Source organism: Micropterus dolomieu, linkage group LG03, assembly GCF_021292245.1.
Source record: "Micropterus dolomieu isolate WLL.071019.BEF.003 ecotype Adirondacks linkage group LG03, ASM2129224v1, whole genome shotgun sequence".
NCBI lineage: Eukaryota > Metazoa > Chordata > Actinopteri > Centrarchiformes > Centrarchidae > Micropterus > Micropterus dolomieu.
In genome coordinates this window covers 15,596,121-15,614,695 of record NC_060152.1, presented here as the reverse complement: position 1 = coordinate 15,614,695, position 18,575 = coordinate 15,596,121, and the positions used below count along the sequence as shown (strand labels likewise).

Genomic DNA, 18,575 nt, shown 5'->3' with positions numbered 1-18,575 from the left:
TATGCCACATCCTCGCCTCCCGCCTCCTCCCACTGCCCCTCCGCGCGCCCCCCGCCCCGCCCCCACCTCTCCAGCGCGTCGCATCGCAGAGCGGTGTTCAGCACGGAAAGCCAGCAACGCACGACCCAGCGCAGAGCTCACCTGGCCCTGCCGATATATTTCTGTTTTCCTCTTCTCGGACCGAAGAAGTGTGGACCGACGGAGAGCCCCGACGTCACCATGCCAGGTAGAGAGTGAAGGGGTTTGGGTCTTGAGGAGGAGGGGAGTAACACTGCGGGCGTGCTTGGGGTGGCCTCTCCATCGCGGTGAACACCTTTCGGGCTCGGAGCGCGCTCGGACGCACGTAAGATGATGGACGGCTGGCCGCCGCTGCTGCTGCTGGCTCTCCTCGCCATTGCGGGAGGTGAGTAACTTGTCCGTCTAATGGCTCCATCGATGCGCTTTTGTGTGCATCGTCACCTTTATTGGGCCATTGTGCATTCAGGGAATCTGAATTCTTTCTTAAAAGTAACGAGTGAGTGTGAAAACAAAAAGGGATGGTTAGATGCTGAGGAGAGGCAGTGATGGAGAAAATGACTCTTTCATTGCTGTGTCACCATCTTTCTCATAACGGCAGCGAGCGCGACGGAATGATGTAGTGGAGAAATATTGTCCACTCCATAAATCACATGCGCACAATGTAGAGACAGCAGCAAATGCAATTGCTCTCAACCGTTTAAAACCTGAAAGAAATCCTTTAATTTAGGGTATTTGTTGCATTCACTAAGCCTGTGGTGCGTTTAGAGACCCTACTTTATAAAGTACCACCTTATCACAATCATATTATTGTATGGACTGTATGGGGGGGGGGGGGTCAGCAACACAACATAGCACACACATTGTTTTTGCTGCTAAATATTTATAACAATAATAACATTAATTAGGTGCATGAATTAACACACAAAGCAGCTATAAGTTGTACCTACCTACCTCTAAAAACCTCTGAGACAACAGTTATCGTTTTCTCCCTAAATATACTTTAGAGAGGGAGAAGGGAATTATGTTATTTATCACCCACTTATATCCCATCCCTCTCTCTCCCTCTCTCTCATTAACACTGAGGTCTTACATTGAGTGGGCAGGTTAATGAGAGGTCCTTTGAGCTAAAACAACTTCTACATCCTGTCATCAAAGGACAAGTGATGTGTCATCAAGCAGTATGGGAAAAGCCTTCTGCCTCTGTATAACAAATAAATAAATGATCTTCATCTTTTAGGACATGCACTGGGTAGATGAGTCTTATTTATGACACTGTTGCTGCTGCAGTTCATTGGGAGCAAATGAGGTATATGGTGAGTGAAAAGCTATTAGGGTGTTTGGACATATTTTACATCCCTAAGTTGGCTCTAATTTGGTGTTAATTTCTGCTCCATAAGGTTTTGCCCCAAGCAGAGCGGGAAAACACATGAGCTGATTGGTTGAATGATGGCCACCTTAATATTTTCAGCCAATCCATAGTAGTGGCAGGGCAGAGGCCATCTCTGTGCCTCCGAGCAAAAAAGACTGTTTGTCACTGACTGTGTGGGAGCACACATAACCTCACTCAGTAACACATACACACAAATGCCTGGCCATCTGCCTTGCTTTCTCTATGTCACACATAAACTTGCACTCTTTTAGTCACACACACACACACACACCCAGAAAAAGAGCTTTACACAATGCAGTTCATCACAATACATCCAGAAGCAATCACAAAGGCATGTAGTAACTGATCAAATGCTTTGACCTCCATTAACCTGCCATTTATGATTTCAAACACCAGCTCCACACACACACACACACACACAAAACACATTTAGAATTTTAATAGTAGGCTTATGTTTGATTTTAGTCATAATAGACATAACATAACAGTGTTAAATTATATTACACTTTTAAAAAAAACACACTAACAACGTGTTTTAAGAACATTGAGATATGCATACGTATATAAGAATATCATTTCAAGCACCATTATCAGATTATAATAATTATTATTATTCTTATAATAGTAAGCTTTAAGTTTGATTTTGTAAATAATATAAATAAAAATATGATAATAAAAACTCATAAGAAGGTATAAAATACATCAAATATATAAAGTGTACAGGAGGAAAATGTAAATAGTTAAAGAGGTTAACTAAATGAAATAATGTCAGCACAAATAAAAGGAACTAAAAATCTAATGAAAAAATACAAGTAGAATTAAGAACTAGCTAATAACATCAAATATGACAAGAATGTACGTGTTTTTGTTCCAAACTTGTGTGCATAACATTCTTGTTCCCCCGAGCAGTGAGATTAGCTTTGTTGGTTGATCGTTCCTGAGTTCAAACAGAGCGATGTGCACTAAAACTGAAGATGTTACCAAAAATGAAATATCACTTTAAGGAGCTTCATAAGCAGTGTAGTACAAATGAGTCATCTTCCCTTAAGGGAGAAAATATGATTAGCATCATCCTCAGAGACTATAAACTCAATCCACACACAAACACAAGTTTGAAGAAACGCTCACATGGCCGCTCGCACACCTGGAGCACAAGTTTATGTTAACACATTTCAGAGTTTCAAACAAAGAAGCAGCACAACACATAATTGTAAAATATGTACTTTGAAAAGACAACATCAGTTATATCCATATGCATTTTTATTTGTTCACATTAGCCCAAAATGGCACTCATAGATATCACAATTAACGTATAAGAGGAGTGGACGGAAAGAGACATGTGTGCTCTTTCATGCACAACACACACACAAAATCACCTAGTGTCAGAGCAAATTTTTGGAGCAAAAATATTGGTGGTAATGAAATTAGAAGGAGAAAAAGTCATAACTTTGAACCTTCAGATGTACAACAATACTTTCTTACATAGTTTAACATTCGGTGGCTGTGCAAGGACGCTCAAGGACATTTCACCACCTGTCTCAGACACTGCCGTAAGGATGTGGCCGTCCTGTTGTGTGAGGAGGATGTCTCTTGTCATTTCCCCTGCAGGCCATGCATAATAAACAGGTCTGTGGTGCTGAGTTGACCTGATGCAGGGGTTACTGGATATGGAGCACACTGTGCGACAGTCTCATCAACCAAGGACGTGAAGTGTACTTGGATTAGTTTTACAGCACTTTTATCAGCTGCTTCTTAAAACATATGTGTTTGATGCTCTGCCAAGCCGTCCTCTTTGCATATGTGACTGAGTGTATGCACACGCCATAATCTTTGTCCTCTGCTCTATGAATGCACTTAGTGAATATCAACTAACCATTTCCTTGGCAGTGCTACAGTCTAGAAAGTTCTGCTCAGTGGGTTTAGCCTGTCATCACTTTCTGCTGCACTGTTCCAGCCCACTGATCTCTGCATCATCTCAACCTGCACATTACAGCCGCCCTCCCATTCTCTCTCGCTCTCTCCCTCTTTCTGTCATTTTCTGTCTTTATCTTACTCTCTTATTTTCTCTGTGTCTCTCTCTTTGGACTGACTCCCAATACATAGCAGCAACAGGATCAGATCAGCGGAGAAGGGCTGGATCTGCGATTAGAAATGCCCAGCGGTCACACAACAGAGGCCTGCATTTGTATGTGAGAACGTGTGTGATTTCGTGTGTAAAACTGTGCTCTCATGTGTGATTTGTGCAAGATTGTGTGTGTGTGTGTGTGTGAGTGTGTGTGAATGAATGAATGTGTAGCAGTAGTAGCAACGCACACGGCAGTGTGTGCCCCTGGAGATTAGAGGCAAGCAGAGGGAGAGCACAGAGGTTTAATAGAAACTTAAGCAGTGGAGAAGAAGAGGCAGATAAGAGACGGTTGGTAAGTTAAGAGTTTAATTTTGACTTTGTCTAAGAATATTTAAAAGAAAAAGGGGAAAAAAGGAAACGTTGAGGCGAAGCTGTGCTTAAGCTCCTCTGATGCAGGTGTATGTAAAAGTGTATTCAAGATAACACAAACTTAGTGATAACAGGAATGAAAGATAAAGTTTTATCTTTTAATCACTGTAGAAATGATCATACATCTAAAAGCACACTGGCCTGAAAAAATACAATAAAACTAGAGAAAAAGATGCTTATAAACAGAAAGTTATGCTTTTGTATAGAATAAATAAAATGATTTTGATCAAGAGTTCTACAAGATTAGACATAAGCCCAAATTTGATCTAGATATGTGTATTTCTGTCAGACAGGAGACTGCTTCATGAGCACACATTATTATACACATTATTCTCAGGCAGCAGACCCGGTGATAACACAGCCTCAGGATTTATGGCTGTCCAAATAATAGCTCAAATAATAGTTGTTATCGGAGACATTATGCAGTTCAAATTTTATTGCAATCCCTGAAATATGCACCACTATAGATAGAAAGCCATACCATCTTCCATCCAACAGTCGAGCTTCATGGGCTGTAAATAATACAAATAAACCATCCTTTATATCCCAAATAGGAGGATTTCTGCACATTTTAAATCATAGCTTCTGACAGTGAAGCTTTTCAACTGTAGATTCTTTAGTCGTCTAAACCACTTTAACAGGTTCTCCTTACATTTCCCCACATTCCACAATGTTTGATTATACCTTATATATTCAAAAATATTCAAGCCATTGTTTTCACTGCACAATAAATGGAAAACTTATTATATATTCAGAATCATTGGAAACTTTGTAGAATTAGAAAAAGATCTTTGTAGGGTCAATAAATAAACAATATTACATTTTTATTTTTATGGTTGGATCAGTGCTTGGCATGCATTTGTAATAACGGGCCTAACAAAAGTGTCTGTGGAATTTTTGGAGGTTAAGGCCTATTTGTAAATATAAAGCTAAGATATGATATATTATTGTTAAAGCATTAAGACAACAAAGATTTCTAAGATTTGTTCCTCAACAAATGAAGCAGTTATGGATCCACAGACTGCTGTCTATTTTACTCAGAACTTAAATTTGATTGGTTGATCTTTTGTCAGTGCCTCTGCATATCTTAATATTTATTAGGGTTGTAACTAATGATTATTTCCATTATCAATTAGTCAGCAGATTACTGTCTTGATTAATACATTAATAGGTTGGTTTATATAAAATATCATAAAATAGTGATGGATGCCCATCACAAAATCCCAGACTCCAACTTGCCAAAAATGTCTTGTTTAATCCAGCCTACAGTCCAAAACCCAAAGATATTCAATTAACAATGATGTAAAAAAGACAGAAGCAGTAAATCTTGCATTTTTGTGTGAAAAATGACCTAAAAGATTAATCAATTATTTGAATAGTTGCCTTTCGATCGGCTAATCGATTATTATCGTTTGAGCTTTAACATATGTCTAAATATTGATTGTATTTATACTATCCGGCTTTGGCCTATAAAAAGCCAAGCTGGAGGAATTTGCAAATGCTTCTTTTAACTCACATCCTGTAATATACTCTTCCACATTTTATTTCCATGTCAATATTTTGATTTTGCCAGCTTGTCATCTTGTTTCCTATATCATTGTTTTTGTGTATTTATGACTATTATATCCTGCTCTTTTACGTGCATTTTTTTTCTATCTTTGTAATGAATTTCAGCAAATACAGTATACAAATAAAGGGCTAAGTTTATATTAGAATTAGTAATAGAATTAACATTAGTGTTAGTATTACTATTATGATGAAGTACAAAACTGAAGTAGATGCATTAGGTTTGTTAGTGGCATTGTTGTTTCCTCATCAGTACTAATTAAAATAGCACAAACTCAGCTAGCCATACTTTTCTTGACATTGGAGTTTGTTGAATTTGGCAACAATAAAGCTCCTGCCTCAGTTAATCCACAGTGAGATGACTTTGTTTTTAAAATTCTGTGACATTGCAGCTGGATGGAGGATCAATATTAATATCTCAGTTCTATGAGCACTGTAGAGCCAATTGGGTGTTGCCAGTAGATCAATGAATCTCTCCATTATTGATTTAAGAATATTTCAGCATAAAATGTCCCAGCTGCAGCCAGAAAGCCTCTCTGGCAGAGCACAGAAAGCGACCCTACTTTCCCTCCAACCTTTTCTCATTTGAGCGAGCTGTATAAATAGAGATCATCACTGTAATAGTCTTAGTGGGATAATTCAATTTTGCTCACGCTTCGCCCTCATTTTCTCCACATTTGTCTATACAGTGTGTGTGGACTCATAGTAGCTTAGAGAACTGTAGACAACACATGCTGTAAAATCTAATGATTGGTGATTTTATTTGATCAAACACGTTTACTGTATACAGTGATTTTATGAAAATCACGAGTAAGACGTACACACCTTCTGAGGTTGATCAGCATGCTAAGATCGATGGCTGTTTAAAGGAAGGACAGACAAATGGATGTAGTTGTGAAGCAATCGAACACTGAACATGGCTACCATCTTGTCTGCTCTTGTGCTGTGTCACTGAGATGTATGCGTGTGTTTGCATGTGCATTGTGGTGTGTAACTTCCCTAGCTCCGGAGTCTAATGGGGAGCCATGCTGAAATATTCATAGTGTCACATTAAGTTTGCAATATTTGCACTGGAAAACAACCACAATACAACCTGAGCTACCAGCAACACTACAACCACTCAGCTGGGCCTTTAGTGTGAGTGTCATATGTGGAGATAAGAGAGAGATTGGTCTTTCTTTGGAAGCGTTAGTAAGTGCTGAAGATGAGCTGTTAACATCCTTGTGCAGTGATCAGGCTGGAGTGTGTAGAACTTTTGCAGTCTTATTCTTGAGATAAGAAAAGCCCAGAATAGACTCTCTATAAGCTCTCTGTTTGGGCCTCCAATTTGTCTCAGTGTCATAAAACATTAGTCTAGACTTTCATCCTGAGCCCATGCATGCAAATATTTTTGTAAAAATAAAAATAATCATAAAACACAAAGACTCAGTTAATGTCTAAGCCAAGACTAAGCAATCCTACAAAATTGTTATTCTTTTTTAATAATAGAAAATGTTTTTAATTAGATTTTTTAATCTGCATGTCGATTCAGTGATTTGCATCACTATAGCACGTAGTGAGATCCACATGCCAGACTTAAAAAAAAATATTAGTAAGTACAGCAGTTGATTGTTAACTGTTCGAACGCAGCCTATATCATAATAACCTGTAAGAAAATATATAGCTGTTCCCAGAAATCAAATGAAACATCCTAATGTCAACAACAGACAACAGAGATGATGTTCGAATTGAAATTATGTAATAGCAACAGATAACAACAGATCTATTACGTCCAATTAACTGAACCAGTTTGGCCTTGGACTTTGTGTTGGCTCCTTGTAAATTTGGTCTTAGTCATCTTCAGTGGTCTTTGACGGAGGAGCTCTTCACTACCGGAAAACTCCCACACTCCTAATGTAGCTACACAAACGATATGATCCCCTTATAAGGTTTCGTTGAGGGTCTGGGGTCAGTTACGTGAGTTTTGAAGCATACCTTGCATTAAAATATGTTCATAGATTTAAGTGCACAGATGCTTCAAGATGCTTAAGCAAACAAAATGTGACACTATTCTCACACACTGTGTTTACAAAGAAGAAAAACTGAATATCATTTAGATAATTTAGCAAGACTTTTAGGTTGTCATGGTTAGTTTGAGCATGAAACTACCATTTACATTATGAGCATGGCTGATGGAAATGTAGACCTCTTCTATTTCAGCATTGTTTAAGTGAACTGTATTCGCTTTCTGTCTCGTTCGACAGTGTTATTGCCTTGAGCTTCTGGGAATAATATGCATTACTCATATGGCTCAGACACAGACAGTAATGTTTATTTCCCTCATGAATATGTGCACACAAAAAGACACACATAGGCCTAAATATACACATACCACACTAACCAGCTCTTGTGCACAATAAACAACCAGAGTGCTACACACATGTGCTGACAGGATGTGTATTGATAATATGGGATTAGTGAGGGAAGGGGCAATAAATGGACAGTGGCTGTCAGCATTGGGGAGATGGAGATAACAGGAAGGAGAGAGTGATGGAGACAGTCAGGGGAGTGAGTGAAAAATATGGGCCAGCCCAGATGATGGAAAGACGGAGAAGAAAGTGTAAAAGAAAATGAGATGGAAGAGACGGGACGGAGGATAGAGCAGGAGATTAAAAAGGGGGGGAGAGCGAGGAATTGCGTGTTTAGTTTACAGGGCATGAATAGAGTCCTCATTGATCCAGAGACAGAGGCTATCATTCCTGTTCAGTGAGCACAGCCCTGCTACAGGTCAAGAAGGAAGGGAGGAGGAGGAAGGTGGGGATCAAGGGAGAAATAGATGGGGAGTGTCAGAGAGGAGCTCAGAAACAGAAACACATTTAGAGGTGCACAGATATGGTGAAAAACATCACATCATAACATCAATTGAGTATATTTGAGTTTTTTTTTATAGCGTTTTAATTGCCATTTCCATATTTTCACCTCACTAATGCAACATTTTCTTATTGTCGTTTGTTGCTGATACATTTAATTTGTTAATACAAATGATAGGGCTGAAACAATTATTTTCATTATTGATCATTATTTGATTAATCATCCATTAAATTGAATAATTTGATCTATGAAACGCTCATCACAACTTCCTAAAGCCAAAGATGATGTCTTCCAATTGCTTTTTTTGTCCCACCAACAGCCCAAACCCTAAATATCAATATCAATTTACAATGATATAAAACCTCCTCATGTTTGAGAAGCTTTTTTTTGGTATTTTTGCCTTTTAAATGACTTGATTTTCTTTGGTTCAGCTTATTAGTTATTGAACTTATTGTGTCATGGTACTAATGACACATGACTAAATTGTATTTTGTCAAGCAATTGTTAATTCAGTCAGTGTCTTATTAATTTTTTTTACATGCAGATGATGCGTTTAAGAGAGGTAACATGTGTTCTGTGGTTTGTTTGAGTCTTTGTCTTTTATTCTATATTATTTTGATTGTTCTCCTTTTCCATTTTTTATTTTTTGTATTGTCTGTTATAGTCTATAACAGACAATACAATTTCTATTGCGTGTAAGGACCCTCTTAAAAAAACGAAAGGGGTTCATCCTTAAATTTAGAAAAAAATAAAAATTAAACCCACATAGCCGTAGCCCAATTTAATGTTCTGCATGTTTGTTTTCCTGCACCGTTAACAGCCTCTAAAATAGCAGGTTTTAAATATGACAACATTGGTACAAAGTTAACAACAAGCAGCCTGTGTTTATCTTCAGGGGGAAACGTGTCAGGGAATTGTGAGAGGGAAAAAATGCAGCACAGGAGCGAGCAGATGCCAGAGAGGTAGGGAGTGAATAGCAGAGAGAGCATCCATCGTGTCTCTCAGTAAAACGCCTTCCTTCCTGCGTGGGGCAGCTCTGCCTGCTCTGTCGGAGGGGGGTGAGGCAGGTAAGGGGAAGCGAGAGATGAAGTGAAATAAACCCAATGCAAAAAAAGACTGGCAGTTGGGGAGAAGTGTGACACAGCAGAGGAGAAAAGATTGAGACAGAACAGAGGCATGAAGAAAGAGCGGTAGAGACATTCAGACTGGTTGACTCATTCTTATGATGTCACAAGTGTGTATCAAGCTGTGCTGACGCGCTCCAGCTGGCAGTGATGAGTAATGCCATGGTTCAAAGGCTGTGTATTCACGAAATACATGGATAGCCAGCTCTCAATGTTAGCAGTTAAGGCAGTGGCCAAAGGGAGAAACTCAACAGCCCCACTCATGTCCTGCTCTTCTATGATTATACTACATATGCCATATGATAAAAGTAGTTTTAAGAAATGCCAAAAGAGACACAGTAGGCCTCAACTCTTTTGTCTCAGTTCGATGACGATGATGAAGACAATAAGTTCTCATTACAGGTGGCCTCGGGGCAGACACAGAGGAGCGGTTGGTAGAGCATCTCCTAAACCCAGCCCACTACAACAAACTGATCCGTCCTGCGACTAATGGCTCTGAGCTGGTTACTGTGCAGCTGATGGTGTCGTTGGCCCAACTCATCAGCGTGGTGAGTGTGCACATGTCATGAGGACGATCCAATATGATATTCGTCATTTCATTTTGGTCACACATAAAAATAATTTCGCCAAAAGATTATATTAAATACACACATTTACATACTCTTGCAAAAATGATTTGTATTCAGGTCTCATGGTTAAAGCTGAAAATTAAGTTGTCCAGTGAGGCCTGAAAATTTCATAGAAAATCTATAGAGACAGACAAACAAGCAGCGGTGCAAAAAGTATTAAGATATTGTACTTAGGTACAAGGTAGTAGCAGTTTAGTAGCACAATTTATATTCTGTTACAAGTAAAAGTACTGCATTCAAAATTATACGTAAGCAAAAGTTACTCAGTATTAAAGGAAAATGTACTTAAGTTATAGTTCTCATTATGCACTAAATTGTTACATTATGCAATAACATGTAAGTTGCATTTTAATGTTGTAGCGGTCTAATTGTACTCATTTTATAAACTGTTCGGTGATTTCATGTAATGTACCAATGCATTGTATTTATACCGAATGCTCATTATAGGTTTTTAAAATCTCCATCTGAAAACTTTACAAAATGGGGATTTGGAATTTGAAAGACCTGGGCATTTACCAAGCAGGGAGGCTCTAATGAAAGACACTATCATGTTACATATTGCAAAGTATACGATCCAGTGTTTTTTCAAGCTTGACTCAGCCTATAGGGAGTAAAATTCAGGTTATCTTGGCTTTGCTGCATCATTTTCATGCCGTTTCTTCTTTTTCTACAGCATGAAAGAGAACAGGTGATGACCACCAATGTCTGGCTAACACAGGTGAGACTTCCCACACTACTCCTCTTACCGTCTTCCACACAGAGAAGACAGAAAGATTATTTAAATACAGACTGAACAATGAATGTAATATTTTATTTTAGATGGTTTTACCATGGATTTCACAGTTTTACTGCCAGGTCAGTGGACCTGGAACTTGGTAGTGACAAATGTGACTTAGACAAACAAGAACACTGAATAATGCTCTCGCTATACTACAGTAAACATGCTGATTTACATTTTATCATGTATCGTCATATATCATGTCAGTGTTATTACACAAGTAGATCATGGCATATATTACTGCAGGGAACAGATGCATCCCTGTGTTCCACATGTTTCACTCGTTGTGGCTGTCTGAGTCTAATCCTGCCTCCACTCATGTGCAGCCGCAGCTCTAAGAACTGACATGACGGGTGAAGTGTCAGACAGTGAGAGAGACATCAACAATACAACAATACACATCCTCGAAATCCCAAAATCTCACAGAACAAATATGACAAGTGAGTTGAAATTTATGAGCAGGAAACAGATTTTTTTTACACTTAAAATATACATAACTGATGATACTAAAAATGAACTGCACAAATGCTGATGCCCTATTTTTCAGTTGCTAAATTTTGCAGTTTGTGATTTTGGAAGAGATCGACCCATAACCTCACCCTGTGAAACCTGTGAATAATAGTCTGTGACTGCGCTGTGACCCTCTTCTACATGGTTGGCTCTTTATGTGCTTACAGCTGAGGCCTTTAACATGGTAGGACATGTACAGCAGGTGTACACATTTACACATATTAGGTATACAAATTCAATTAATGCATCATAGTTACTGCAGATGACCTAGCATGCTCCAACATGGCCATAACATAGAAGAGCCAGAGCTCCAGGTCGCAGAGGCTTTATTGTGGCAATGTCAATAAATGCACAACAACATACAGAACAGGATAATGTTTTCTTTTACAAAAGGTTACACAGAGGACATGAAGGTGTTTGCTGATGCACTGTATAGGCCATATTAATCATGGTTTGTGGCTGGGTGTGTTTAAAAGACCGTTCGGGGTCAGGGTTTACGTGAGCCATTCACTCTCTCTCTTTGGCTTATAGCTAAAAGTATGATGTAAGCATAGAGGGACAGGAAGGACAGGATGTTCCCTGGGATTACGTGGCTTGTGATGTGTCATATTGGCCACCGACTGACCGACGGACAGACACAAAGACAAACAGACCTTCTCCTCTCTGCTTCTCTTAAGACGTCGTCCTGCTGCTATGCGAGTGGCGGATGAGTGACTAAGCATTTTGTTTTTATTGGCCCTCAGGAGTGGCAGGACTATCGTCTGACTTGGGTCCCAGAGGAGTTTGATGGAATGTTGAAGGTCAGGCTGCCCTCAAAACACATCTGGCTGCCTGATGTGGTGCTCTACAACAAGTGAGTCACTTACTCACCCTCCTGTCCTCACTTAAGATGGATCTCAAAAGACACAACACAGGCTCATTTACATGCACAACAAAAGTGCATACAACTCTCAGAAATACATGCAGGCCTGTCACACACTGAATGTGTCCTCTGTAATCTGCTCATATCACTCATGCTACATTACTATACAGTACCTCCAAGTCTCATGAGACACTTCTAAAGTGGAGTCATCTTTCACACTCAGATAAGCGCAAATACATGTACAGTCCATGCATACAGACACACTTGCACAGATTTACACACATCCTAACACAAGCTGCTCTTCTTTCTTTTTAGGTTGGTAAAACGTTTGACTTTGATGTGTCCTGCATGTAGAGATGCTTGACAAATAACTGTTTTTGATTTAGAGTCTGGACCCATGACCATCCCTTGCCGTTAAATCATATCTTTGCCATTTAGTATAATTTGTATTACTACATTTCTACCATTAAAAATTCCAGGTCCCTGCCGCTACTCGACTGCGGTAATGTTTGCATTTACCTTGTGGGAATCAATCACCTGAATCTGAAAGCGCATCTGAAAGCACAACAACCATCCAGCATTTTGGTAACGCAAAAGTAACAAACCCAAAGTAACAGTGTATCACTTGCTTCCTGGTTGGCAGGCAGTGGAAAATAGTGTCTTTTGTGGCCTCCAAGGGAGTGTTTTCCTTGGAATGTGACGTCACATGAAAACTATGAATTGATCCCCATCCATAGCCCCATCCTTTGGTCATTGTGTATGCAACTTGTCACCTTCAAGTTCTGATCAGGTACAGTGTACACAGAAACCCAGTACTTGGATGCAGGAATACTTTGCGGTGATTTAATTTTAAACCGATTCACAGGAATATGCACAATATAAACTATATTATCTATTATACTATACTAACACTGGTACCACCAATACAGGACTGATACAGTTTAAATTGTACTTTTTTGGTGCAAATTCCCTGACAATTTTTGCAATATATCAAATGACAGTGAATAGTGACCCTGGGGCTTTTAGGGCCGCTGGGCTGTTGCCTGCTTTGCCCAGTTGTTAATTTAGATTGTCTGGGTGATATGGTTAAAAACAAAAAATATATAGAAATTGTGTGCAAAATCAAACATATATTTAAAATTATCACATTTAATGTTCAATGCAAGTAACTATGTTGCACTGTAATGCATTAAATAACTCAAAACTCGTCACGTGTGAAAAACAGAAACTTGTCTTGTTAGTTTTTAATTAGAATTTGCTAGCATGTCTGAGGAAGGTCAGGATGTAGCAGACCACTCTTCTCAATGTAATGGAAACTGAGTGTCAGCCTACAGTATGCAAATCAGCTCATCAGAGTACAGTGATCTGTCTGGCCTTCTCGTCTTTCCCTGCCTCACTCCTTACTTTACTAAAGATTAAAAGATCCCAGACCCACCAAGCTCTGGATAAAACTATCCTGTTAATCCCATGAACCCCAGGTCGACACACTATCCCCCAAGTCTTCTTCGTTGCTTCAGAACTCCTGTCAGTCACCTAAACAGGAGGATTAGCTCTGGATACAGCAGTATTTGCTCATTCTGAAATCTCAATTTGATTGTGTATTTGCAGAAAAGATGGTGTTACTTAGAGCGTACTTAAGCAGGTAGGCCAATCAGTCAAAACTTATGAAACATCCTCTTGCATATTCTCATCTCACAGCAGTAGCCATCATTAATTAGTTATCTTGCCAAAATGTGAGTTGGAAATTCAGCCTACAGTTTTAACATTGTCCACTGGCTAATACAAGTGTCTAATTCGAGTTATTAAACTCGACCCAGTCTGACCTGTGAGTTGAGTTTCCTGTCTAGACTGTGTGTTCGTCCTATTTCTTGTGATTGTAGAAGCAGGTGTGTGTGACCCTGCTGCCCTGAGACACTTCAAACCGTAACCTAGTGTGTGCGTATGTGTGTGTGTCCGTATTGCATAATGAGATGTGTCATGTTCTACTGTTCATGAGACTCAGAGGAAACATGGCCTCTCTTTATAATTTTTGTTCACAAAATTATTTTTCTTAAATTAGATCATCACACAAAGGTTTATGTCTGACCCTCCTCTTTTTTGTCTTTCTCCTCTGCCTCTCCATCTCTCTCACCACGTCACTCAGTGCTGATGGGGTATATGAGGTGTCGTTCTACTCCAACGCGGTGGTCTCCTACGATGGCAGTATCTTTTGGTTGCCCCCAGCCATCTATAAGTCAGCCTGTAAGATCGAGGTCAAGCACTTCCCCTTTGACCAGCAGAACTGCACTCTGCGCTTCCGCTCCTGGACTTACGACCGCACTGAGATCGACCTGGTACTCCGTGCTGACGTGGCCAGCATGGACGACTTTACGCCCAGTGGGGAGTGGGACATCATTGCCCTGCCTGGTAGACGAAACGAGAACCCAGCTGACCCCACTTATGTGGACATCACGTATGACTTCATCATTCGCAGGAAGCCTCTTTTTTACACCATCAACCTCATCATCCCATGTGTGCTCATCACCTCGCTGGCAATCCTGGTCTTCTACCTGCCCTCTGACTGTGGAGAGAAGATGACGCTCTGCATCTCCGTGCTGCTGGCTCTCACTGTGTTTTTGCTGCTGATCTCTAAGATTGTCCCACCCACTTCATTAGACGTTCCCCTCGTGGGGAAGTACCTGATGTTCACAATGGTCCTAGTCACTTTCTCTATCGTCACCAGTGTGTGTGTGCTCAACGTACACCACCGCTCGCCCACCACACACACCATGCCCCCTTGGGTTAAACTGGTGTTCCTCAACAAGCTTCCTGCCTTACTCTTCATGCGCCAGCCCAGGAACAGCTGTGAGCGCCAGCGGCTGCGCCAAAGAAGGAGGGCCCAGGAACAGAAGGAGGGTGGCCGCAGCGGGGAGGCAGGGGCTTTGATGGTGGGGCTCGGGCTAGGCAGTGCTGGCGGGAATGGAGGGGCAACATCCACAGGGATGTTTGGCAAGGAGGACAGTGACCCTTGTACCTGCTATGTGAACCGGGCATCTGTTAAACAGTTTGGAGGGGATCTGGGAGGCGCAGGGGGATCCATGGATGGTCTGAACAGGGTTAGAGAGGGCCGGGACGGGAGCTCTGGAAACCTGCCGCGAGGGAAGCAAGCAACAGGAGGTCCTGCTCTGACTCAGGCCCTCCTGGCTCAAGCCTGTCCAGGCTTTGAGGAGGCTGTAGAAGGAGTACGCTTTATCGCCAACCACATGAAGAGTGAAGATGATGATCAGAGTGTGAGTATTATATTATCTGCATGATGCCATTTACACCATTACAGTAACAGTCTCTCTTGAAGGCTATCAGAGCCTGACCCATACTGGACATTTTCGGGTGATAGTGAGATTGATTCTGGAGAGTAATAAAAAATAGATAACAATATATCAGCTGAAGTTCCTTTTTTAAATAAACTAATTAACAAATTAAGCTGCTGTTATGAATATCTTTATATTAACAATGGATCAAGTGACTACGCATAATGTGAAAGATGTTACTTGTAGTCACAAACCTACAGAGATTATCACCAGACTCTGCATTTGACTCTAATCAAACACGTCATTGTAGATGTGAGCATGTACAATAAAGTTACAACAGTTTCCAGTTTCATAGCGAAGCATGGAACCTTGATGCCACGGCATGGACACGCCTTTAAGTGAAATCTTAGCATTACCAATCTCATGAGGCTTTTTTGAGACAATGTTGAGGTGGATGTAGCCAACGTGCTAGGAAAAGTACATCACAGTGTAAAACTTGACACTTCCTGTTGCCAGTAGGTGGCGCTATGACTTTAACTTAATATTGGCCTGTAGATGTCTTCAGGGCAGGACACTTATCCAACATGTAAAGTTTGAAGCAGATTTAAGAATGTGCACAACATTATACCAACTTCCTGTTTCTTGGCGAATCATCAATATTCAATGCCACGCCACGGTCAAGCCCTTTGATGAAAACTCACAGATAGCACATCTTTTCATCATCAATGCCTTTAGATGGCTCAGAATAAAATGGAAGTCAATCGGATAAATTCTCTAGAAGGAGTATGTTAAAGTACGCAACCTGTAAATCGCCAAAAATGACCATTAAATTGAAAATGGCTGACTTCCTGTTAGGTTTAGGGCAGAGGCTAAACCCGTGAGGCGTTTTTGTACATCTGGACAAGATACATGTACCACAAACATTTCATACATTCCAGCAAAGCGTGGCCGGGGGGCTGCTTTTTAGGTGCGCTAACGAACGATTTTGCCACGCCCAAGCACAAAAACCATTTCACTACGTTTGAATTTTGTGCAAAGTTACGTGATTTTTTGTGCACCTTTAGGCCTTTAAAACATGTGATTCATTTGGCAAAAATGAATAATTCCTTGAATTTCAATCGGGCCCTAAATATACAGGCTAGAGACGGATATATCTGTGATAAATAGCTAATAAAACCAGGCTGTCAATGTATCGCCTAGGCTCTTCTCCATATCAAAATGAATTATTGTCAGTGTTGATAAAATCATAGCATAATTCATATAATTTTATGTGCATTTGTTGCTAAACGAAAAACAGCATCATGAGCAGCAGCACAGATATGTCCTTTCAGTGCCCTATCAAGTTATAGTGACTATAGAGCGGTGCAGCAGTGCTCTGCCATTTGAAACGCATGGGGGACTACACCAGAGCATAAGCAAAGGAGACAGATCTGGTGACGCAATCATAGCCCTCTGAATATTCAACACAGACATGTAATTATAGCTGCGGCATGACGTGTGCATAGAGAAAGAGTACAACTGGAAAGGCTCTGGCATAGAGGAACCAAGACAGCGGAGTAAGGGTGGTATGTTTTATTGCTTTCCCTCAAGCCATCTTAGGAAACCAGCCTCCTCTCCTGGAATGAAAGAAACTGACTCGGGAATTAACAACAACAACAACCTCTGTAATTCCGTCCATCATCGACATAGTTATCATCCTGTTGCCATGCCGACTGCTTTAAAATCCTCCCTCTCCTGACACAGTGCATGGCACGTCAGCCCTTCCCCTCCCCCTCCTCCTCCCCAAGTCATCATCGCAGGGGTTACAGTGTCAGCACCCTCTCCGTCTCTCTGCCCTCCATCACTCTCTCTTGCCTCTCGTGTCCTTCTTCTCCTCCTTGACTTGTGTCTGACCTCATCAGAGCTGTGTGGCAGAACGAGTCTCCGCTCACATTAACCCTTCACCTCCATTAACCCCCTGCATAGGGAAAGGCAGACAGATAGATGGGAAGACAATGAGAGGATGTGAGAGAATGTGATTCTGCTCACCTTAATCTTTCTCTTCACCCCTTCCCAAATCCCTTTTGTCCCTGCCCATCCACAGGTGAGCGAGGACTGGAAGTACGTTGCCATGGTGATCGACCGCCTCTTCCTGTGGATCTTTGTGTTTGTGTGCGTGTTCGGCACAGTGGGCATGTTCATGCAGCCGCTCTTCCAGAATTACACAGCCAAGACCATCACCAGCTCGCCGGGCTGACCATTCCCAGGCTGCGAACACAATGATGGACAGCCCCCCGACCAATCAGCACAGCAGGACATGGGCTGGAGGTGGGAGGGGGGCGGGTCTGGGTTTTATTGTGTCTATTAAACTGGAACCAGAACTGGAATTGAACAGCAATCACGCCCATTACCTTTATAGTAACGTTTTTTGCAACGAACAATGTTTTTTCTTGTATGAAGAAAAAAAAGGAAAACACTACCATACTTCTACCTGCAGTTTTTTGTCCAGATGTTTAATGGACTGACCTTCCCTTTCTGGTGGAAAGGTCCCTCCCTGCTCTCCCCTTCAGCCAGTCAGGGAGCGAGGATGCTCTGATTTAGTCCTTGTTGAACCTCACAGCAGCCAATTTTCCGCTCCACACTGACTGCTTAATTGATACATGACATGCCCGCCTTCAAGTATGACATTACTCATTCACAATTTTGACTGATGTCAGAGGGAGCTAATCAGAAAGGGAAGGGAGGTTCATATCAAGGTTCTTATACATTTATTTTATGTTTTCAGAAATCCACTACGTCAGTGAACTAATTCAGTATATTTTATCATAGTGTAGCAGCTTACCACAGTATAGCATTAGGAATATATTATTAAGATTTCTTATTATGTGTTAGCTCATCTGTTGCTGGTAGGGAGGCTGCCGTGTGTTGTATGATTGTATAGATTAAACAAGAATGTGACATAAACTCTACACAGCCTGTGATGTGCACACAATATACACAACATGTGTACAAGCAACAGATTGTGGAGGAAAATATATAGAGGGGACTTGAATATAAGAAAGAGCCAGGTTGCATTATTAGATGCAAA

The 18,575-nt window shown here is 40.8% G+C and overlaps 1 protein-coding gene across 1 annotated transcript; it reads left to right on the top strand.

The window, feature by feature from the left end:
- The first annotated feature begins 337 nt into the window (after positions 1 to 337).
- chrnb2 (cholinergic receptor, nicotinic, beta 2) lies at positions 338 to 17,744 on the top strand. Its single transcript, XM_046044805.1, has 6 exons — positions 338 to 403; positions 9,845 to 9,990; positions 10,745 to 10,789; positions 12,103 to 12,212; positions 14,365 to 15,490; positions 17,592 to 17,744. Exons 1-6 carry the CDS (start codon positions 349 to 351, stop codon positions 17,742 to 17,744), a joined length of 1,635 nt encoding a protein of 544 aa, XP_045900761.1. The 5' UTR covers positions 338 to 348.
- Positions 17,745 to 18,575: the final 831 nt, after the last annotated feature.

Coding starts and splice junctions, on each gene's coding strand:
- chrnb2 (XM_046044805.1), top strand. CDS start 349: ATGATGGACGGCTGGCCGCCGCTGCTGCTGCTGGCTCTCCTCGCCATT. Junction 9,991..10,744: donor TGGCCCAACTCATCAGCGTG/GTGAGTGTGCAC, acceptor CTTTTTCTACAG/CATGAAAGAGAACAGGTGAT. Junction 12,213..14,364: donor GATGTGGTGCTCTACAACAA/GTGAGTCACTTA, acceptor CACGTCACTCAG/TGCTGATGGGGTATATGAGG.